A 24,979-nucleotide genomic window follows, 5' to 3' on the forward strand; every position below is an offset into this window, starting at 1 on the left:
GGCTTATGATTGAAGACAGGTATGACCACGAGAATAAGTATTGTGTGTTGGTAGCATGTGGGTCCAGTAATCTGCTATATTTACTTAGTTTTTGTCATTACGTGCCCAAAGGGTCCTCAAATCTAAATCTTATAGACCTTTTTACTAAACGTTTTACTTAGAATGATCCGTATTATGATCATTGACAGGTCGTGATATACTTGTTGCTTCTGTTGTTTGCTTTGTTATGTTTTTCTTATGTTTGTAAGTTGTTGTTTTGATGTAGCGCTCTGATGCCTGCAGGCTTTCACCACTCTATAAACAAATAAATACAAAATAAGAAAATACTCTGAAAGCTCTTGGTGGCTAATCTTCACAATTCTCTCTAAATGTGATGCAGGGCTAATTTTCACAGTTCTATGATATGCTATAATATGATATTAAATGATATGATATGATAAGTCATTTATAACTCACCTGTATACAAGTGTTTCTAGGTGTGACAAGACAAGGGCGGGAAGACAGAGGGAGGACAAGACAAATGATCTTACTAGGCCTTGTGTCATGCAGATTGTGCAAGTGTGAGAACGAGAAGTGCAAGGCGAAAGGGGGGGGCAAGTGCAAGGGAGAGGGGAGGGCAAAACAGGGCAGCAATGCTCTGAGTAAGTGCAGCCAGGGCAGCACGGCTCTAGGTAGTGCAAGGAGAACAGAGGACTGTAGGATTAAAGTCAAAGCTCCTAATTGCGTGGTAGGCCTGGAGGCAGTTCAGGGGTGACTGATCAAGAAAGAGCCTATCAAAATGTGATGCATGGCTAATCATCACAATTCTATCTGACGGTGTCGGTGTCATGCATGGTTAATTTCACAATTATATCTAAATGTGACAAAGGTCTAATTTGTACAATTCTGTCTAAGTGTGACCCATGGCTAATCTTCACAACTCTGCCTACTTGTGAAGTGTGATAAGTCCTTGCCAAATGTCTATTGTAACACATTTCCTAACTCCAAAAAACATCTGGGCGCAACACATTTCTTTCCTGCAAAATACAACCAAATCCTGCATGATGCCCCTAGTATATATATAAGTGCAATACATCTCCTGCCACTATTCAGTACAATGGCTGATTGATTGATTGATTGATATTTTATTTCTATCGCGCTCGTACACAAGTGTTTCAGAGCGCGACAAGGCAAGGGAGGGGCACATTGGAGAACAAAACAGCGATCTTACTAGGCCCAGTGACATTGAGAACGCGCAAGTGCATAGGAGAGGGGGAGGGGAAATGTGCATGGAAGGGGGAGAAGTGGAAAGTGCGAAGCAGAGGAGAAACAGATAAATAACAATACATAAATAATAAAGGCAACAAACGGTGGTAATGCAGCCAGCAATTTGCAAGTGCTAGGTTTAAGGCAGCAGACAGGGTAGGTCTGATAAGTGCAGGAAGAAAAATGGAAGGGCTGTATGGGTACAGATACAGACCCCAGTGCAAGGGGTGGCCTGGAGGCAGTGCGGGAGGGTGGCAGGGTGAGCAGGTACCTGGGCCCGAAGGACTGAGGGTGGCCAGGTGCATGGTGCCAAGAGAGGACAGATTATCAGGGGACAGGGGGAGCGAAGGCAGAAGAAAAGAGGAAGGTCTTGAGGTGCTTCCGGAACTGGAGATGGTTCTCCTCAAGTTTTAGAGTGGCAAGGAGGCTGTTCCAGAGGGAGGCCCCAGCCGAAGACAGAGATCTACCCCCAGCTCGTTTCTTTGTAAAACGACTGACCCTGAGGGAGTTGGAGGTAGAGGAGCGAAGAGCTCGAGAGGGGAGGTATTTGTGGAGGGATAGCTGAAGGTATTTTGGCTAACTATGAAGCTTATCACAATGGCTTAATATGGAGTGTAGCACAATTCAGCACAGGGTCTAACTAGGCTAACTATGCTAGCATTATTTACATAGCAGTAGTATTGTAAGAATGTCTGAGCTTCTGGAGCTCAGCAACGTTTGTGCTTCCCACCTGTATCACCCCATGAAGGCTATTATAGGGTGTGGCAACGTTCAACACAAACCGGCTATGGTGCAGGCACAATGGTTTATTAGCACCCTTGCTGGGTGAGTCAGACAATCAGGTTGGTCCAAATACAGGCTAGATCACACAATCCAAGCCCAGATTCAGAGCAACCAGAGTTCTTGACGCATCCAACGACCATTTTCCCTTCTGCCCCCCAGAAACCTCCAGAGTTTGTCCCCCAGAAGCCCCAACTTTCCAGCGGCTGCCATGGTCCTGGAGCCTCCCAGTGCCTATCCTCATACTCTGGCCTGACATGGAAATGGAAAGGGGGAGGGGAGATTGCAAGTTAAACCGCAAAAACATTTTAGTTTTTCCAATCAGAGTGTAGTAAAGTACATTCTTCGCAGCAAAATGTGTGAAGAAAACATTTTGTTTAAGACGATCAGGAACGGTAACAGTCTCCTCCGCTCTGATATTATATTTCAGTGAAGTCACTAGGTCCTTCTCTGTGTTAAGCAAGTCTGTCATTTTACACTACATTTTTGGGCACTGTTGCTTCTTGCAACCTTCAGCATGGCCAATTGAGGTATAAAAAATGAAAAAAAACGACTAGATCGTCCCACAGACCGCTCGTTTGCAACCATTGCTTTGTTAGCTACTCTTGACAGGGTGCATGTGCAACCAGGCACGTGGCACAAGGTAAATGCAGAAAGCCATAACTCCCTGAAAACACATGGCCTTTTGCATGGTTGTCTGAGGACCGACTATGTAAATTATGATACATTTGAGGAAGTGGTGATCCACCGTGCAACCCTCGTTATGTGGGTGAGCAATTGAGAGGGTGATGCTTCGATTTAGTGTGTTACCTGTTTGGGCTTTTCTGATTGCATGAATTGCATGTGGGGTCTCTTTCCATGGGTCTGTCTGTTGATTGGGTGAGCAACCCTTCACCCATCTCTCTAGTTGTGGGGCATGGCTGGGGGCATGGAATGTTGGTGGTGGGTTATTCTGGTCCTCGCTTTCATGATGAAATCTGCGTTATAATGTCAGTCATGTTGTTAATGAGGGAGGAACAATTTAAATTAGGAGATAGATGTCAAATGTTGCTTTTAAGGATGCTACTTAGTACACTCTCCTGCTCCCCTAACCATCCCAGCTATTCTGCTACCCCAGAACCTTACTTAACCCCTCACTCCCTGGGTACCTTCCCTATGTACATCCCTTGCATGCAGCAAAAAAAAAGGATTGATGGCTAGAAGCTTAAACAATCATCTTAACCTCTGGCATTGCTCTGGGCACCTCCAGACCATCGTCCTTGGCCTACCAACCCATAACAAAATGTGGGAAAAGCCATATGCAAATCAGGCTTGGTCCCATCCCTTCTGTAACACTTGGCAGGCAAAGAACAGTGGTCTGGAGTATTGCCCAGAGCAATGCCAGACGTTAAGATGAATTCTAAGCCTTCCATCCATCACCTCTTGTGTTTTGTTATAGTCACCTCGAGTGGGAGGGTATGCCCAGATGTGGGTTCTGTGCCTGCAGGGCCTAGAGGCCCAAGCTATTCCTCACTGATGAGGCCCAGCAAGGCCAAAACATGTCTGGGGCTGCGTATGGTCTCGTGCAGAAGGGATGTGACCTAGCAGTTCGGACTGTACTACTTCTTTTGGGGTGGAACCAAGCCTGATTTGCATATGCTCTTTCCCATTCTATAATGGCTTGGCAGGCAAAGAACCGTGATCTGGAGCGTCGCCAAGAGCAATGCCAGAGGTTAAGATTAATTCTAAACCTTCCAGACATCATCTCTTGTGATTTGCTCTAGTCATCCCTTGCATCCACATGCATACATACTGAAGGATTTTCCACTTATGTGCTATGTTGTTATTATTTTGTAGGGTTTCCGATGGGTGTGCGATTAAAGAACATACTACATGTTTTCAAGGCATAATGGGTGATATATGGGCGATTTAATTTTGCTTAGGCTATCTTTTCAATATTTGTATAGTGACAGACGTGATTGTTGGGATCCTTGTGACATATGCATTTAAAATGTTCCCAATCCATCATGACCACTACGAAAAATGAATACCTGTTTCTGTCTGTGTTAACACACAGGCACCAGCTTAGTGTCACTTGCATGTGACAGTATTGAAAAAGGCAGAGACACAGCATTTGTTAAAGTTTGAGCCTCTGGAGCTGAAGCCGTGGTGGAGATGATTTGGAACTCACAGAACATGTCAAGCAGCCACATGCAGTTGTGATTGAAAAAAACTGTGAGGAATGAAACCCAGTACCCTGTCCAATGCCACAAGGGGGTATGAGTAACAAAGCTTCAGACTGAGAGGACAGGTGCATGCTGGGGCACACAATCTATTTTTAAGAGAATTGAACATTTGAAACTCTGCCAAATCTACCTTACCTTAAGGACCAGGAAATTGATGCATGTTGGGTACATAAAAGCAGTTCTAAGCAAAAGATGCTTGAACATTTGAAACACTGAGAATTAATTCCCAGGCCAATTGTAACCAGCCTACAGAGCAAGTGAATTGATGCATGCCTGAACACTCAGTACTAAAGAGATATGAACATTAGAAATGCCGGGGATAGAAGTGCAAGCTAAGTGCATCAAATGTTGAGGAGAAAAGAATTGATGCATGCTAGGAAATGAATGCTTTCTAAGACTCAAGTTCATTGAGAGAACAAGGTGTGGCTTCTGCTGTGAATCAAAATCCATTTAAAGTCAAAAAGTTGTGTTCGAGAAAACAATGTTGGTGTATGATAGGAAACAAAGTCAATGTCAGGTCTGCATTTCATTGAGAGAATAAAGTGTAATGCATGCTTGGAAATGGAATCCATTCTAAGACTTAATATGATAATACTGTGTGATGCATGCTGGAAAATGAAGGCCACTGTAAGTATAGCATTCAGTTTGAGAATACAATGTGATGGATACTGGGAAAAGAAGTACATTCTACGCCCACATTCCAATACAGACACATTTTAACACGTTGGAGCTGGATATTGCCAAGAGAGACGCTTCATGTTGTGTTTAATATACATTGTTTTCCTTTTACTCTATACAGAGTGTTTATTTTTCATGTTAATAGGCAAAATTGTCACAGATGCCGTTATACCAAAGCAACACGCTTGGCTCTCAAAGGTGCACACTTCATATCATAGCCGTTCATGCAGAAATCTTTTAAATGTTCATATACTTACTTTTTCTAGTAGTGCTATCTATTAAGGTGTTGGGTACCTTTGTATATTTACATAGATGAATGGAGGTCATTATTTAGTTTAACATGAAGAAAAAATGAACTGCTAGACTAAAATCACAATTACTGTGTCATCAAAGCCGTGTACACCTATTTTGTAAAATACCTGGTCCTTGGTGTGGGTCACTTGAGTAATTTAAGTCTCTGTAAAGAAACCCTCTTATTTCACTCAATTAAGCAATAAGCCCAAGCAGGGGAGCTTTAACATTTCAGACAGGGTTACTAAACGTATTTTTTTTCTGTTGCAAAATGCTGTGTTTTGCAGCATAATTATTATTATTATTATTTTTTTTTAAATGGCTGCTGGGAAAGGGAAAATGAAGTCCGTTTTCCCTTTCCATGGCGGCCATTGAAAACAATAAAATAAGTAAACAAACAAAATGACCACAATGGAAAGGGAGAAGGGAATACACGTGTCCCTTTGCCCTTTCCATAGTGGGTTTTCAAAAGAAGGGAAAAGGTAAACAAAAAAATGCCCGCCAGGGAAAGGAGAGTAGGGAGTATGTATAGTACCTTCTTCGTTTCCATGGCAGCCTGACGCAGATTCAGAGCAGACGCGCTGGGGACAGAAGTGTTTCCAGCGTGTCCTCTCCCAAAAAGCAGGTAACTGTGGGGGTAACTGTGGGGGGGAAGGGAGGGAAATATGGGGATGGGGATTTGGGAGTGGGGTTCGAAGCACTCATATCATTCCCTGTCAAGGGGAGATGGCGGCTGCCAAACCTGAGGAGGCTCAGGGCAGCGGAATTGCCGTCTGGTAACGCCTGCGCTCTGAGCCACCCCCTTGGCTGGGAGACTGCCACACCCCCTTCGCCAGGAACAAATATGTTATAAATCATCTTACCTTGAAACTGACAATTGTAATCTTATCTTGGTGCGTTTTGCTACCAATGCAGTCATGTGGTTTCTAAGGGACACTTGAAGAGAGAAAGTTAAAATAGCTCTGCTGGAATTCAAACATGTGATCTTCAGAGTATACACAAATCTGCACTGATACCTACGTCAAAAAGACCTAAAATGTAATAATTATTTAGCAGCCACATGCTGAGTACCAACGATAACTATATGTGTTCAATTCCGCTTTGAAACCATGCTAGACTATTTCCTTAATCCTTTGTATAAAGCCTGAGTACACAGGGAGTACATAAATAGTTAAGCTGGAAATAGTGATAGAGGGTAATCATTATGAGAGAGGAAATAGATCCATTTAATTACTAGGAACTCTTGTAAATTTCCACTCATCAACTATTTAATTTCTAATTACAAAAGGATCGGCCAATTAGTTTCTCTTCTAGTAGGGACAGTACCAGAGTTACCGTTTTGTCAGCAATTTCCATTTCAAGAGATTCATAAAAAGCAACGTGATTTCCGACTGCATGTATTCTGTAGATCCCAAGCAGGCGAAATGCAATATGCTGGTAGCATCTAGAGCACAAAAGCCGTTTTCCACATATCTAAAGCCATTACCTGATATGAATCCTGAGTAAAGATGGGCGCGTTGTCATTGACATCAGAAACCCAAATGGTGAGTTCTGCTTCTGTCTGGTGCAGTGAGTCAGACGCTTGGACCCACAGATGATGTTCAGCTGCTTCTTCAAAATCCAAGCGTTCCACAAGCGTGATGACTCCAGTATACTGATCCACAGCAAATTTTGTTTCAGGATTGCCATTATCGATGAAACGATAGGATATAGTTGGACTCAAATCAACATCATTAGCCGATAACTGAGCCACAAGGTAACCCAAGGGTGCACCTGAAATTGAATGTAATAAAAGGTTAGAATAGGAATGACTGCAACACTACCACTGGAGGAAGTACCTTACACCGAGTCCAGGGTCATTCCTGTTTCCAGTAGCTACTCACATTGGTCTCCATTGCATTTTCTAACAGCTTTCACCCCAGGGCCTCAAACTAAGATAGCAATCCCACTATAAAACCAAGGGCTTTATGAGTCTTCGACACACTCCCCTCTTCAATTACTCACCCGACTGTAACAAACGACTGAGCTCAATTTTTCTCCTAAACTAACACGCTCACTGCTTAATAACGAGCCTAACAAAAACACCTGCGGAGAAATCTTCTCAGTTATTTTAGAGTTTAGAAAATATTGAAATCATGTATTTTGAAAGCTGTAAAAAAATTGATGTAAAAATATCAAACAACAATTTGAACAGTGATAATAACGGTAAGCAAATACTTTAGTAGTTTATAGAATAAATAATTTCATTATTGTTAAATTCATGTTTGTGAAATAAAGCTGAAATACACATCAGAGCATGTTCATTGGACCTCTTTGGCGAGGTGCATAATGAAGTCCATTATGCTGATTTGACTAGCGTTGATGTAACGTAGACTTATTCATGGTCACTGCGTTCACACTTAGACCTCTGTAAACCTACAGTTATTAGCTAAATGGCCCATGGAGTGGGTGGCACAACAAGTAATTATGTCTGTCTGCCATACACTACTACATGATTACACACAATCAATGCAATCGACACAATTATGATAAACCATTGTTACTTCTGTCACTATGAAATACCAGCCAGTGAATTATACAAAATGTATTTCAATAATGTCAAACTTTCACATACTTCCTTCAAAGGAAAGAAAAAATACAACACACTTTGAGGTTCGGCAACCTCTTAAGGTGAAAACATTCTTCGGTATATAGTTTGCTTATGATGCATTTTCCTCTTGCAGAAAGTGTCTAGGCATCAAACAGCTTCTGTGCGGCCGTCTTCAAAACAGAACTTTTTAAGCATGTGTTTGTGAATGCATAGCACTCCTCATCATAAACACTATTCAACTAAGAAAAGTTCCTTTCCAAGTTCTTAATCAGTTTCCTCCAAACTGCACATTCCAATCACATCATCCAAAATCCACTAGACACATCTTGCAAAGACAGCACTCACTTTCAGAGACTGTTACTGCTCCCAGAGGCGGGATGGTGGGTGCGTTGTCGTTAATGTCCAGAACCTCTATGGCCACCACGCTCGTAGCAGAACGCCTCGGGGTCCCTTTGTCAGCTGCTTGGAGGATCAACCTTCAAAGAAAGACAACAGAAGTCTTATTTGTGTGTGTTGATTGCCAGTGGTCTTTTTGTCAACGTCCACACTTCTTTGTCACTTTCTTCCTCTTTTGGTGTAAACAATTCCCTCATAATTAATTATTATTTTATGTAACACACATAAAACCCATCGTCATTTTGAATTGCAAAATTTGAAAAAAGCACACGTTTCTTTCCTACTTCAATTCACTGCCACGTACACAAATGGGATTGCGCTATACTATGACATATGCGCCCGTAGACTGACCCAGAGGATTGCTTACAAATGCTGGAAAAGTGTGGCCTGCTTCTCAGCTGACCCTTCATATCAGCTGACGAAGATTGGTTCATACAAATAGTTAGCACATGTATCATGCAGAAGCTATCAGCAGATACTGCCAAACGTTCTGAAAGACATGTTTATTTCACATTGAAAGGAAGAGTGCCAGATGCACCTGGCAGAATATATTTGGACATATTTTGGTTTGTGATACTATGGTCCATTAAATAACATGTGGAAACAAGATGCCATACAGTATCCATGGCAATGTGCAGGGCCAATGGGAACGTTGCTGTTAGATGAATGAAAAAGGCCACACTTAAAAGGTACTAACGTTTGTGAAACTCAACCGTAGGCTGAGGAAAGCGTTTCACAGTGACGTATACATTCTGTACACGGCTCAACATTGCCGAGGGTCCTTTAAAAAAAGATGTGCAAATGGTCCCCTACATGCAATGTTCAGCTTTTCCACCGCGTAATGGAGAGGAGAAGTGGAAAATGCAAGGGCAATTGCCTTTGCTCTTCTTTTACCATACATTTGTGGAAAAGTGTAAATGTCGCCCGCAATTATCGATTGCAGGGGGCACTTACAATGAATATGCCGGTACACTGGGTACAAATCAGGTAGATTCCAAACGAATCCATTGTTTTAACATCAGCATGAATATACTTACTGCATTAATCTATGTGTTATTCGGAGGCAGAGCAGGAAAGCAGAGCGGACGTAGAGTGCCCGTTCAGTGCCTTCTCTCTGCTCAAAAGACATTCAAAATCCCCAGACCATTAAAGAAGCTACTAGGACAGGCATAACACATACACCTGTCTTCCCACCTCCCGTGCTGATCTCTGGCACTTTAGACACGAGCCCCGTTGTGTGGCTTTTTCCTCTAAGCCTGAACATATAGGGATGTCAAGTGGACTAGCCAGAGTTCCAGGCCAACCAGGTAGAGCAAGTGGCCACAACGATGGAGGGGTGTTGTCCCAATCAAATGTCACCGTCCCTTTTATAGTTGGGGTGACAGGTACATTGGGGTGGGGTAAAGTTGAACAGTACATACTTGGATCATGATGGTATGGTATTGTTTATTTATAAAGCGCCTATACACAGGGAAGTGTTTCAAAGCGCTCTACGAGGCTGGGAGCATGGGGAAAAACTACAGTCGCTCAGTGCCCTTGAAATTCAGAGACAATAATAGTCTGCACAGGCAGAGTAAGTGCATATAATAATTTCACAGTTTGAGATACAGCAAATAGGTTTGACAGAGATTCTGCAGTTTTACCAGTGCAATTAAGGGGTGAAGACACAGGAGAATGATCTTCAGACGCAGTGCGTACAGATTGCGCAAGTGCACACATAGTCACAAAGAGGGGGAAGGTCCAAGTGCACCTGGTCGGTTGAGACTGGGATAAGTACAGAGAGAGACAATCGTATGGGTTATTTCCCGAGTGAAGTGAGTGTGGTGGGGTGTAAGGCCCTGAGGCAAGTGCGAAAGAGGATTGGCGGGGCTGCCAGTGACCTGTGAGACTCTGAGGTACACCAGGCAGCCAGTCAGTGAGCTGTAAGGAAAGAGGAAGGAGAGAGGGAAAGAGCAGAGAACTAGGTTAGCAGGGTAGAGGGAGAGAGAAGAAGAGAAGAGGAAGGTCTTAAGGAGTTTCCAGAACTTAAGAAGATCAGGCCCAAGATGCAAGGTTGCAGGGAGGCTATTCCAGAGGGAGGCACCTGCAGAGGATAAGGCCCTCCCTCTAAATCTCTATTTGGAGAACTGGCTCACTCACAGAAGGTTGGAGGTAGATGAGCGGACTGCTCATGAGGGACAGTATTTATGAAGGCAGCGTTGCAGGTAGGTGGGACCCAGGCCCCAGAAAGCCTTGTGAACAATGCCGAGGGTCTTGAACTTGATCCTTGCAGCCACCGGGAGCCAGTGAAGGGATTTCAGCGCCAGAGAGATGCAGTCCCTGGGCTTGAGGCCAAGGATAAGTCTTGTAGTTCTGTTCTGGATGAGCTGCAGAGGGTTCAAGGCAGAAGAAGGGAGGTTGAGGAAGAAGCTGTTGTAATAGAACAGCCTAGAGAGAACCAGGGCTCTGGAAACAGGGAGCCACTGGGGGAAAGTCGGAAAAGGTAGAGTATCCCTCAGGAGGTGTACCTAATAGTTGGATTTTTTTTAGCAATGTCCGAGATGTTAGAGGAGAAGGAGAGAGTGGATTCATAAATGACGCCAAGGTTTCTTGACTCGCAGGTGGGTGTGGGCGCAGGGCCAAGGGAGGCCGGCCATAGTGAAATTGGGGAGAGCGGGATAAGGGGTCCCAATGCAAACAATCTCAGTCTTACTGGTGTTGAGGCATAGATTGTTTGTAGCCCACCATGACTGAATAGCGGACAGACAGTCAGTTATGATGAGGGGGAGGAGGCGGCTGAGGGTAGCCTGGAAGGTAGATGTGTTTTATCCGCCTAACACTGGAAGTTAGAGGTGAAAGTGGCAATCACACTGGCCAGGGCTACCACATAGATGTTGAAGAACCAGGGAGATAGGTTAGATCCCTGGGGAACGCCACAGGATGAGAGAGCTATAGTTCAGAGAAAGGTTCCAAGTTCCACATTGGATGGGCAGTCGGAGAGAAAAGAGGTTAAGCATGCCAGAGCCTGACCTGTGATACCGAAGACGTGCAATCAGGATGTTGTGGTTGACAATGTCAAAGGCAGAGGAGAGGTCAAGAAGAATGAGGACAGAGGGAGTGTTAGTGTCAAGTTTCAGAGCAGGTCTTCACAGGTGTTCAGAAGAGCAGTTTCTGTGGCTCTGGATGCTCTAAAGCCAGACTGATGGTGATAGAAGCAACCAATAGATGATTCAGTGTGGAGGGTCAGCTGAGACATAGCCAACTTCGCTAGGAGTCTGGCCAGGAAAGGAGTGATGGAGATAGGGCTGTAGTTTGCCGAAATGGAGGGGGTTGGCAGAGGGTTTTATGAGCTGAGGGTACACAGAGTGCTTAGGGGTAGTTGCAGAAACTCTAGTGGAAAAGGAGAGATTGCAGCGATCAGCCAAGGCTGGGGCGAGGGAGTCAATATCGTCTTTAATGGTTTTAGAGGAACAGGGGTCAACCTGCTTGGATGAAGCCTTCGTAGATCGGACTTGTCTGGTGATCTCATCAGGAGTGACGGGTGTGAGAGAAGAGGGGAAGTGGAGGGGGGCAAAGGGAGACCCCGGTGTTGGTGTATGCTGTGGTGTGAAAGAGAGGGTGGAAAGGATGCATTTGGGTTTTGTGGCGAAGTGTGCAGCCAGGGCCGAGCAAAGGTCCTGGGTGGGTGTAACAGAAGAATAGGCTGCTACAGGATTGGCCAGTTCCTTGCATACTTTGAAAAGTTTGGCTGTGTTGTTTGAAGCTGCAGAAATGTGGGCTTGAATGAATACTCTTTTCTTGGAGCGGATGCAGAGTCAATCTTGCCTTTGAAGGAGGCGGTAGGTCAGTTTGTCAGATGTTTCGCCCAACATGTTCCCTTTCTGCTCAGCTGCCCGAGACTTGCGTTTAAGGCAAGCCAGGTCAGAGCCATACCAAGAGTTGCACTTTTTGGAAGGCTTCAGTCGGACCCTCATACAGGGGCAAGAGTGTGAAGAGTGTTGGAGATAGAGGGCTCTGTCAGGGTGGGAGTCATCTGAAGGAATAGGTGGAGGAGAGTAGGTGGAGGCAAAGGCAGCCACTGTCACTTTTTTCATGGGTCTGGTGACTTTGAACTCGAGTGGCTGTGCCAGGTGTGTTGCTGCAAGAGGAGAGCTTCAAGTTTGTTGAGAGAAAAGAGTGGACAGTCCAAGAGAGGGAGGTGGTAAGAGGGAAAGAGAGAGGGATGTTAGTAGAGATGAGAGCATTCAAGGTGTGGCCCACAGTGTGCATGGAGCCATATGGTAGGATAGAGAGGGAGAGAGATTCTCAAAGGTTTCAGAAAGGACCCAAGGAGTCAGGAGAGTCCAGATGGATGTTCAGATCACCCATCCGGTGGAGTTGAGAGGAGAAGGAGAGTAGGGAGGAGGCCAAGTCAGCCCATTCTGAGCGGAAGAGAGCGGACTGACCTGGAGGCCGATAGAAGGAGGCCATGATGGGAGAAAATTTAGGTGAGAGTGAGAGTCTGCAAACTAGGCACTCGAAGGAGGAGTAGGCCAGAGTAGGATTGATGGAAACATGTATCCATTCTGGCAACATAGGCTCCACTCCCCCATCTGTCTTCTTAGGCCTGGGCACAGAGAGGATTTTGTAGCCTTCACTCAGGAGTGTGTCAAAGCTTGTGATGGAGCTATCCTTGAACCATGTCTCTGTGATGGCGAGCACATCAAGATCAATGAGTTAGAATGTCTTCCTTGGGGGCCAAGGGGACAGTGCCCCCCACCCCCTGAGGTTGGCAAGAGGGCCAGGGGGGTAGTGGAGAATGATGAAGGTGCCAAGGGTGACAAGGGAGCCGGGACAGTACGACAAGGCAGGGGTGCATGTGCAGTGGAGGAGGAAGGCACAGAAAGCAAGGGAGCCTGGCTGGAGGGAGAGGTGAGGTTAGAGAGGTCACAGAGGTGCCTGTCGAAGAGAAGAAGGTTGGGTTGGGGACCCTGAACCATGACGGTTCCATTGAGATAAACATTGATGATGACTCTGGAAATGGAAAAGAGGTTGAGAAGAACCTCCCAGCGAGTGCAACCATTAATGAGAGGAGAGGCAATGTTGCAAAGGTGGTATTGCACAGTTTCTACAGGTTTCTGTCATCCTGTAGAGTTGGAATGCTGTTTCTCCTCACTCTGAGAGGTGCACTTGCAAGGTCATCGTTATGCTTTTAGGGACCCAACTCCCCTTGCGATGATTGGGATTTTATACTGTACCCCAGACCACAGGGATGCAGAGCCACAGCATGGACTGTCCTTGAGTTAGGCAGTACTACTACCTGTTACTTGGGTATCCCCGGCTTTCTTCGCCCTCAGCAAATATGGGGCACTTGTTGTCAGCCATCTTCTTGCAGCTGCTTGATACAGGCTCACATCTGTATCTGGAGCAGATGGAGGACCGATATCTGTCAAGGTGTATTTAGGCCATTGAAGAATAGGCTATGTCCTAGAAGCAACAGAATGAGTGAGAAAAGTGCTCCTGTCTTAGCTCTTAGCACAGGCTGGGCATGGTTTCATTTCTTATACAGTCCTCGGTTGAGTTGACTAGGGGTCACTCCAGACTCAAGTATCCACTCTAGATCTTGTAGAAAAAGCAGAGTTGGAGCTTGACCCCAGTGGGACCTAATTGGAGTTGCAGCTGCAAACAAGTAGGACCTGAATGGAGTCCCGTGTGTAGAAATCCAGGGTCTTCTATCAGGTAGCATGGATGCCAGTATAAAAGGTGCATTGTTTCCTCTTCTCAGTCTCTCATTCCTACAGGCTTTTCAGGGACTAGATAATTTCATGGTGGTGCTTCAGGGTGGTAATCACTTTTGTCATAAGACTCCATGCTATTGTCTTATTGTCATATATTTTCAGGCTTGCAGTGCAAGGGAAACAAAAGTTATGAATGTGCCTGGACTTGAATCACGTCATACTATAACTGTTTATGCAGTAATAACTCTGCTCAACACAGATGTACATAACACGATTTCTGGCTGGTGTATAAAAACACTCGTTTTGCCCACCTCTGTTGTTGGTGAAGGGGGCCAGTCCACTGTAAATTATTTCTGGCCCTGACAATACTTGGAGCAGCCCAGTCCAAATTGCTAGGCCATGTCCCTCTTTATTCCAATGCATGATACTCCAGATGTATTCCAGCCTTCTTGGGCCTCATTATTGATTTGCCGCTTGAATTCCTCCATGCAATCAGCAAGGAGTCCACATCTGAGTATTACACTTGCTACACGTGGATACTCTCAATAAATAACAAAATGTGATCAGTGCAAAGCTTTAAATCCATAACCACTGTCAATGCTCTGGGGGCCTGGCTTCCATTCGTTTGTAGTTAATCTGTGCCTTTGAAAATGGGACCCTCCATGAGCAAACCAGTCTTGTGCCTGCCACCAATGGTAGAAGTCCAGCTCAAACTGCTGATGCTTAACCGCTGACACCCAGTGAGGTTAGAAGATGTCTAGGACTGCCTATAGTCTTGTGAAGAATGGAAATTACGTAACGGTTTAGGGTGTACAGCTGGGATGGGACTATGGTTCATGTTCATATGTTTTCATTTCCTTTTGAAATGGCATAGTAGGCTGACAAACCGCAGTATGGAAGGCTTCCAACACCAATCAGGGGAGTGCTATGATTAATTGAAAGCTTTCCATCCCTCACTCATAAGTACTGCAAAGATGACATAACTGGCATAGATAATAGCAGGCATTGGAACATACCAAACTACATCTCACTGATGATTAACCCCACTGACGACACACATTGATGATGAAACATGTTGCAGGTTGCTTGTGGCCCTGTGCAGAAAACATGCAACCTAAGGTTTGGGGCTGAAATTCCCTTTTTGAAGTTGGACTGATTTGCCTACATTTTGCCCCTTACAATGCCACATCGGGATGAAAAATGATGGAATGGATCACTGCTCAAAAAAACAGACTGTGGTTATGGTTAATCCAAAGCTTTTCCATACATCAGCCAGGCTCTACATCAATGGCTGGGCATCGGGTTCCGTGCTACTCTCTAACATCCCTGATTTAGAAAAAGATCATTAGAATGAATATGCTTGCATAACAAAATCAGGTAATCCTGAAAAGCCATCGCTTCAACAAGGCCATTGAGACAAATATACTTGCATGATTTGGTTAAAGGGTATCATTTTAAGACCATTTAAGAGTCACTAACATCATAATCAAGAATTATAGTCCTCTGAATAGTGTGGATAGCATGAAACATTCCTTTTATGAAAGCAACATCATTTGTATGGTCAAATAATATATTTGATACAAGGTTTTGAGAGGACAGCAATGAAAAATGCATTGATAATTGATTTTAAATATAAGGCCCACTGCAGTAACTTCTATTTTTGATATATTTCATGTATGACTTGTTATCAAGTTTTGTTTCATCAAACTATTCCCAGAATCTAGGGTGCACATAACTCTGGGAGGACATTCTCTGTACACACGTTGCAATAGTGGGCTACTCAAGTGCAAACCAATGCCCATTCATGGGTAACACGTCCCTTATGGCATTGCTGGGTAAGGAAGCCTTAGTGTGTGATATATTGGCCCACTCAACGCATTGCCCCACATCACTATGGTGCATTTGTGCAAGAAACAGCAACCTGGCTGTGCTGGCTCCTGTTCGCACCAGGACCTCAAAACTGCATTTTGGCAGCAAAAAATGATGGCTGCACCATTCTGCCTAGTACACTTCAGGCTGGATGGAAAAAGGGGACATACTGAAAATGTATGCCAGTTTGTTCTGAGACATATATATGGAATCAAGTGAACCAGCAACACTGCATTGCCGCAAGAACCAAAAATTCCCCTTCAAAATGAACCCCTTTTTCACCCTTTCAAAATGCTGTGTTATGCTATTTCCATCTGTGCATTCTGAAACCACTGTGATGGAAACGGCCCTGCCAGGCCCAGGATAAGTCATTGTGCCTAAGAAAAACTGGGCATAATTCCTGAATGACTGGTCCTGTCAAAGTAGATTTGTAAGAAATCAACAAGCAACTTTCTTTTCACCCGCACGGAAACACGCGTTTATTTCTTGATAAAATGTATCCTGGTGCTTTTTACTCTCTGAACCAGGTCAAGGATAAATGTATCTATACTTTAGATGAGAGTCCTGCTGCAAGGAAAATGACTACAGCTGCAAAGACAGTGGCAATCTGAGGAGCTGCAAACCGAATTAAAGAAAGAAATGCTAGCAGTTTTTAACACATGTGGAAAAATGGGTTGTGCTGACTGAAGAGAAAAAAAATTGCCTGTTTAAAACTAAATTGTTAGTGAAAGCCTGTTTAATTAGCAATGTAAAGGAATTAGGTTAGTGGTGATAATACACACATAGGATATCTTCTGTCATAGGTTTGTTTAATTCAAGACCCAAAGTAAGAAATTAAACAGTTTAAAACACATAGGCTGGAGTTGCAAGCTCTCAGAAAAACCTGTCATTCCAGTTGCCAGCCATGAAACTCCTCCAAGGAAGGGAGAACAATTCGCATTTGTGTATAAAATTGTGGAATTTTAGGCCAAATATTTAATGTGTAAAATTACCAAAATGTGTCAGAAAGGCGAAACAAGGTTGCACAGAACTGAGGACTGGTCTGAGATGTGATGCACATAATAGGTAACCTCTGTGTATAATTTGCCAAGAGATTGCAAGTGAAGAAATGTATGTTTTCGGCAAAATCGAATTTTAAGTAAAGTAAATGTGGGAGTGTTGGGGCATGGTAAACCTAACCTCATAAACCTGACATCATCCCCTTAGAAATCCAACCAACTGAGAGCGAGGTAGAGACTAGCTCCCCTGCCCAATCCAAGTAGTTTAGGGGCGGGCATAGGTAACACTGCCCAGCCTCTACATTAATGATGTCATTTTGCATTATAAATAAGGGTCCCTGACAAGACCCTGGACACACACTGATTCCTGATTTCCTATGTCGGTGTCCCGTTCCTGTATATTCCTGTCTTCATCTTGCATTTAGCAAAACAGAAAGGTGATGGCTGGAAGGTTTTGAATTAATCATAACCACGGGCAAAGCTCTGGGCAACCCTCCAGACCATCGTTTTTCAGCCTGCCAAGCCATTATAGAAGGGGAAAAACCATATGCAAATCAGGCTTAGTCCTACCCCAAAAGGGGCAGTCCAGCCCGAACTGCTAGGTCGCATCCCTTCTGCACGAGACCACAAGCATCCCCAGACATGTTTCAGCCTTGTTGGGCGTCATCAGTGAGGAGTAGCTTGGGTCTCTAGGCCCGGCAGATCCGGGACCCACGTCTGGGCATACCCATCCCACTCAGGGTGACTTAAGCAAAACAGAAAGGTGATGGCTGGAAGGTTTTGAATTAATCATAACCATGGGCAAAGCTCTGGGCAACCCTCCAGACCATCGTTTTTCAGCTTGCCAAGCCATTACAGAAGGGGAAAAACACATGCAAATCAGGCTTAGTCCTACCCCAAAAGGGGCAGTCCAGCCCGAACTGCTAGGTCACATCCCTTCTGCACGAGACCACAAGCATCCCCAGACATGTTTCAGCCTTGTTGGGCGTCATCAGTGAGGAGTAGCTTGGGTCTCTAGGCCCGGCAGACTCGGGACCCATGTCTGGGCATTCCCGTCCCACTTGGGGTGACTTTAGCAAAACAGAAAGGTGATGGCTGGAAGGTTTTGAATTAATCATAACCACGGGCAAAGCTCTGGGCAACCCTCCAGACCATTGTTTTTCAGCCTGCCAAGCCATTACAGAAGGGGAAAAACCATATGCAAATCAGGCTTAGTCCTACCCCAAAAGGGGCAGTCCAGCCCGAACTGCTAGGTCACATCCCTTCTGCACGAGACCACAAGCATTCCCAAACATGTTTCAGCCTTGTTGGGCATCATCAGTGAGGAGTAGCTTGGGTCTCTAGGCCCGGCAGACTCGGGACCCACGTCTGGGCATACCCGTCCCACTCAGGATGACTTAAGCAAAACAGAAAGGTGATGGCTGGAAGGTTTTGAATTAATCATAACCACGGGCAAAGCTCTGGACAACCCTCCAGATCATCGTTTTTCAGCCTGCCAAGCCATTACAGAAGGGGAAAAACCATATGCAAATCAGGCTTAGTCCTACACCAAAAGGGGCAGTCCAGCCCAAACTGCTAGGTCACATCCCTTCTGCATGAGACCACAAGCATCCCCAGACATGTTTCAGCCTTGTTGGGCGTCATCAGTGAGGAGTAGCTTGGGTCTCTAGGCCCGGCAGGCTCGGGACCCACGTCTGGGCATACCCGTCCCACTTGGGGTGACTTTAGCAAAACAGAAAGGTGATGGCTGGAAGGTTTTGAATTAATCATAACCACGGGCAAAGCTCTGGGCAACCCTCCAGACCATTGTTTTTCAGCCTGCCAAGCCATTACAGAAGGGGAAAAACCATATGCAAATCAGGCTTAGTCCTACCCCAAAAGGGGCAGTCCACCCCGAACTGCTAGGTTACATCCCTTCTGCACGAGACCACAAGCATCCCCAGACATGTTTCAGCCTTGTTGGGCATCATCAATGAGGAGTAGCTTGGGTCTCTAGGCCCGGCAGACTCGGGACCCATGTCTGGGCATACCCGCCCCACTCAGGGTGACTTAAGCAAAACAGAAAGGTGATGGCTGGAAGGTTTTGAATTAATCATAACCACGGGCAAAGCTCTGGGCAACCCTCCAGACCATCGTTTTTCAGCCTGCCAAGCCATTACAGAAGGGGAAAAACAATATGCAAATCAGGCTTAGTCCTGCCCCAAAAGGGGCAGTCCAGCCCGAACTGCTAGGTCACATCCCTTCTGCACGAGACCACAAGCATCCCCAGACGTGTTTCAGCCTTGTTGGGCATCATCAGTGAGGAGTAGCTTGGGTCTCTAGGCCCGGCAGACTCGGGCCCCACATCTGGACATACCCGTCCCACTTGGGGTGACGTTAGCAAAACAGAAAGGTGATGGCTGGAAGGTTTTGAATTAATCATAACGATGGGCAAAGCTCTGGGCAACCCTCCAAACCATTGTTTTTCAGCCTGCCAAGCCATTACAGAAGGGCAAAAACCATATGCAAATCAGGCTTAGTCCTACCCCAAAAGGGGCAGTCCAGCCCGAACTGCTAGGTCACATCCCTTCTGCACGAGACCACAAGCATCCCCAGACATGTTTCAGCCTTGTTGGGCGACATCAGTGAGGAGTAGCTTGGGTCTCTAGGCCCGGCAGACTCGGGACCCACGTCTGGGCATACCCGTCCCACTCGGGTGACTTTAGCAAAACAGAAAGGTGATGGCTCCAGATCCCAACCACAAGGCCAAGCATTGCTGATCCTGCTTCAGCTGGGCCTAAATTCTAAAACAATCCCAATAACCAAAGAAAACGCTGTGGTGTTTTGGGAAGCATCCTGAATTAACCCGGCTTGCTGCTCACTAAATGCTTGCCTGCTGCAGACCTGCCATCCAGCTGATCTGTAGTACCCATTGACCAAAGCAGTGCCAGTCCAGTGCCATCCGGTAACCAGTCCATGCTCAGCTGATCCTGTCCCGCTGATTTTGTCCGACTGTCCTTTGTTAGACCAGATCCGTGTGGTGACAAGAACCGCTGACTGTCCAAAATCCAAACTAAAAAGTGGACTGTGAGTATCAATAGGAACCATAGAACCATAGCATACATTGCCTTGCATTGCTTTGTTTCATCCTAATCTCTAAATCATCCTATACTTATCCTGATAACTTGTAATATTGTCAAAATCCTTCTTGGCACCCTGTCATTGATTTATAGTGCTAGCACCAACATCTTTAATAATTTTGACTTGTAAAATCCTAAACTATTAATCCAGTTTGGAGTGATTGGACTGGGTCCACCAAGGCGGGCGCGGATGTGCTAGGGCTGAACTCGCGAGTCAACCACGGAGCTTACTGTGTCTCAATCTGGTAGTCTAACCTGAATGCTCTATTGTAGAGTAAAACTGTTCCTTGTCAAAACTGATTTCTTCCTTCTTCACGCCTTCATTTTCTCAAAAACGCACCTCAATAGATCTTGCATAACTCACTCAATTTACCAGCTAGAGACTTCATTTCACTTCCATATTATACCTGGGATCCATAGCTACACCACAACACAAGAACCGCATTTATTACCCATTATTATTAAAAAACGTTTTTGGTAAATTCAGGCGGGAATTGCAAATGTTTGCTAAATTTACGTGTCATTTTGATTATTGTATTGTATTGTATTGTTTATTTGATAATGCGCACAAAACCCAGGGGTAGCCGGGCGCAGCAGGTACAAGGTTACTTAAGCTTGGGTTACATACAGAGTATAGGCGAGAAACAACATAACAGTACAGTAAGAACATATCAATACACGCCGTGTGGAAGGAAAAAAACTTGCATATTGTAGTTTTGAGGGAGTGTACAGGTATAGGTATGAGAACAGAATCATTTTGGACAACGGTATCATGGTCATTGGGTGCCACGAGAGTTAGTTGTTGTTTGTCCAGAGCCAGTTTTTTACCTTGCATCTAAAATTGGAGTAGGGTAAGTTGGCTCTCAGTGCAATGGGCAGTGCGTTCCAGGCCTGGGCAGCTTTGACAGGGAAGCTTGCTCCGCCCGCTTTGGAACGTCTGAATCTAGGGGTTTCGAGCAGGTAGTGGTTAGTAGCCCTGGTATGGTGCCTGGATGATTTTCTAGTCAGATTTCATGGGGGAGCAGTGTTGTTGAGCCCTTTATGGGTAAGCGATAGTGTCTTGAGCAGGACTCCGTCGCTGATTTTGAGCCAGTGGTGGTCTTTCCTAACGTTTGAGATATGTGCTTTGCGGGGTATGTCAAGGGCTGCTCTAAGAGCGTTGTTTTGAAGGATTTGCATTTTATTTATGATGGATTTGCTGGCACCTGCATAGAGGGCATTGCAATAGTCCAGTTTGGACATGACTAACGCATTGGCAAGCATGATGCAGTTGGTTTTAGAGAGGTAAGGTCTACAGGTCCTGATTAGTTTGCAGGTGTACGCTGTAGAGGATGCCAGGGTGTTGACTTGTTTTTTGAGGGATAGAGTGGAATCGAGGTAAAAGCCCAGGGTTTTTACTTCGGTAGCCACCTTGATTGTGTTGCCATCTATGTTAAAATTACGATAGTTGGGGCTCAGTTTTTTTAGGTTGGAGTCGGAACCCAGTATTAGTATCTCAGTTTTGTCGTCATTTAGGCAGAGGCCGTGGGAGGCCATCCATGCCTGAATGAGGAGGTAGATTTTGTTTACTAGAGCTGTATCTTCGACAAAGTTGCCTGATAGAGGTATGAGAATCTGCGTATCGTCCGCATAATTTGTGTAGGTTACCCCTAATTTGTCAAGTTTGTCGAAGAGAGGCTTAGTAAAGATATTGTACATAGTCGGGGAGACACATGAGCCTTGTGGGACACCACAAGTGATCTGGATTGGGTCCGCTGCTGCTACAGGGGAGAACACTCTCATCGAACGTTTATAAATTGTTTTAAATCTTCCATTCAATTTCAAATTGTTTGCTTTTGATCAATCCATTGCTTTTGATTGCTATTATCTTTCCAGTGTTGCTCCAGTAAAGAATTGTTTTTGTTTCAAGAGTTGTATACACATTCATTCATTTATTCATCCATTTCCGAGTGTCATATTTAGCATTGCCAGGGTTTAAAATGTGTTTTTCTCTCTTGTTTGGGGAGGGGAAGTCAGATTTTAATTCTGTTTTCCATCTGTCATTCCTGATTACCTGCTGATTCTGTTTATCCACTTAAAATTGATTATGTGTGGGTTGAGGGAACCTTACAGGGGGAAATTCTAACTCAAGTGCTATCTTACCTAAAATCAAAAAGTGCTCCTATTCCGTGGTGTTGTGTAGATGTGTCAATAGAAGGTTGAACTAAGTGCATGGCTTCTATTCCTGTTGTTCTTATCACCCCATTGGTGATTGTGGCCCCATATTAAAAATTGTATGATTTCTTTTAATTTTCAAATAAATAAACAAATATTATATTTTATCAACCAGCCTGGTTCATGGTCCATTGTGACCAGGGGTATTCGAAAAGGGGGTGTGATATGAGTGGTGTATCTCTCAAATATTGAATCTAATCTAACATAACCATTTCAATTGCGCGCTGCATGCTGGGCCGAGGCTAAGGTGTGCGTCGCCTGATTGAAATCCTTAACATTAGACACATGGCAGGGCAATTCCAATACACCTAAGAGCAGAATTATGTGGTAAAGGTCCTAAGAGAAAAGCTGATGAAACTAGGGCTCCAGCCAAGAGTCAGATTCTGCCTGGGACGTGAAGCGCTGGGAGTCTAAGGGTGGCACCACTGGTCTATGGTTACAATTGTAATGTAGAATGTATTGTCTGAAGAGATTGGGTTTAGATCCTTTTTCAATTAGATGAGAGATGGGTTGTCTAATAAACATGGTAGGGGATTGCTTGAGAGTATGGGGGTGAGAAACAGAAGAATATTTCATGTCTGGCTTACACCTGCCAATTGCAATTTGAGTTAATACACAATTTCAAGAGTTTACCAGTTAGTAAGGTATTTTGCAAGCATGGGTTTATATACCCTCCAACCGATTTTTAACAGCATTCCGGCTTGTCAGGCAGCCTTAATAGTTCGGCCAGGACTGGAACTGTATGGAAGTACCTATACTGAACGTGCTACTGCCTAAATAACTTATTTGAGGGTTGGGGTTTAAGGAATGAATTCAGGAGGCCCGTAAAAAGGTGCTTCCCTTGTGCCCATGTGCTAGTTTACGGTCTTTTGCGATGGCCACCATTTTGGGTAGGTGCCGTTTGAAATTTCTTAGGATGCTAAGCTGAGAAGTGCAGTTTAACGGACATGTGACTATAAGGTTGGCATCGATGCTCTTGTGAAGCTTTTAGTAAAGCTTGGCTAGCTATCTAAGTGCAGCAATATTGAAGCAATATTGAAATGAGGTAAAACGAGTGAGAGGCAGCTAATAATGCTAAGGATTTCATTGGTTGACTGCACTGTTGCATGGAGCTGTTTGATGTGTGCACCTGTGTATTGATATGCTGTGGCGAGGAAGCAGAGCCCCCAACTTTCCCATAGGAAACATGAAGATCATAGGGACAGGAGAGACCCACGGGTGCATCAGAAGGAGAATCTGATGGAAGGAATGGGTATTCTCGAGTTGTGATATTTGAGGCTATTTATGGAAAGAAGAATGCCATTAAGCGTTTCAGTAGTTAATGCCATGTCAACATTGTTTTCAGCTTTTGCTTAAATAGCCTTTCATCGTGCTGTGAAATTCAGAAGCCGTAATGAAAATGCTACACCTCAATTTGGTGGCTTTCATCGACATTAACTAAATGACTGTTTTTGGTTCAATGATGAAATTGTTCATTAGTATTGTGTTGTGCAATCCGAAATAAGCGTTAAATCTAACAATAAAATGAGTTTACACATTATTCACTTTCAGGGTTTTCCTTTAGGCCTTTGTGATACTGCCATACATTCACAAACTCATGCACATGCCCCGAAAGCAGTTTCCCAAAATAAAGACCAACATGTAGGTGAAAACCTGCTAACAAGTTTGAAGGGATGTGTGGTAACCATGGCAGTGTGACCAGTTGCATCACCTGGTGCTCCTGCAACTTCCGTTCACTCAACATATCTTCACACTTGGGCCACATGTTGACAGTGCCTTGGTACTCTTAGTTCAAGACTGGCAATTGCTAGTCAGAGGAGATGGCTGTTCTGACGTATCCCTGATCCACTCACAGGGGGACGCCTGTCTGTAAGACCAACTGACTGTTTCCCAAAAACTACCTGGAATTCCTGATTTGCCCCAGACTGGGGTAATCAACATCTTCTTCGGATCCGTATGTCTCTTCGACAAGGAGGCCCTGCTTTTCCCATCAAAGTTCTACTCTTCATGCAATCCAGGAAGAAGAATACAGACAATGGACCTGAGCTCCAGATTGTACAGAAGGTCAAATCAACATATTGGAGTCCCTCACTTTATCTTATGTTATTACACGCTGAAAACCATACAGGCATCAGCGTGTGATGCCTGTCATGTTTTACCATCAGCTGGGGAATCTTGTTGCCAGCCATAAGTTAGGGCTCTGACGCAAATGGCAGTTGGTCATTCTGCCGTAAAGAACTGTTTCAGTCCTATCTGACAGCCCTCAACGATTACTTCAAGTCCATTTTAAGAGATACAATTGGGACCCCACAGGCAGACCTATCTAAAGACATGAGCAAGACAAAGTCAGAAATGGTTGCCCTTTTGGGACAGACTGGATGCCTGAGAGAATGTTATTGGGACAGTCCAATAAACGCTCACCTATCTGATGCAGAAGTGCCAGCCTCAAGGGAGTCAGTCTGCTGCCTACCAGAGAAATGTGAGGGGGAAAAAGGGTTAAAAAATTGCCTGACTTATCTCTTCTCCTTCATCTCAGGGATCTTGCCAAATGCAAAGCATAAAAAGTACTAGGCTCATAGGGTTAGATGAATCAAAAGTGACCGTGAAATACTACCAAGGGATGTACTGGGGAGGCTTCACAAGTTTCCCACTAAAGTACAAAAATCATCTCTGTGTCCTGGAGGAAGCCCAGCATTGAATTTCTTGACAGTGCAGTCCAGCTGCTGTACGATGGTGCCCCAGCCACTCTGGCATATCGAAGGGAGATGAGACCAGGTGCAGAGGTCCTCCAACATAAGAAGACCCGCTATAGATGAAGCCGCCTTTTGGCATACATATTTGATTTCATGGAAAGGCTATGATAATCGCCTCCAGCAGA

General features: G+C 44.8%; 1 protein-coding gene across 1 annotated transcript in view; it reads right to left on the reverse strand.

Moving 5' to 3' along the window:
• The window catches only part of DCHS2 (dachsous cadherin-related 2), a 1,925,309-nt gene that overhangs the window by 203,908 nt on the left and 1,696,422 nt on the right, over positions 1-24,979 (reverse strand). Inside the window, exons 17-18 of the mRNA XM_069631304.1 lie at positions 8,155-8,285; positions 6,706-6,992 (exon numbers count right to left, since the gene is read on the reverse strand). Of these exons, the coding sequence (XP_069487405.1) occupies positions 6,706-6,992; positions 8,155-8,285 (418 nt within the window). The remainder of the gene's footprint in view (positions 1-6,705; positions 6,993-8,154; positions 8,286-24,979) is intronic.

The sequence above is a fragment of the Ambystoma mexicanum genome, chromosome 6q (assembly GCF_040938575.1).
Source record: "Ambystoma mexicanum isolate Mex_15411 chromosome 6q, UKY_AmexF1_1, whole genome shotgun sequence".
Taxonomy (NCBI): Eukaryota; Metazoa; Chordata; class Amphibia; order Caudata; family Ambystomatidae; genus Ambystoma; species Ambystoma mexicanum.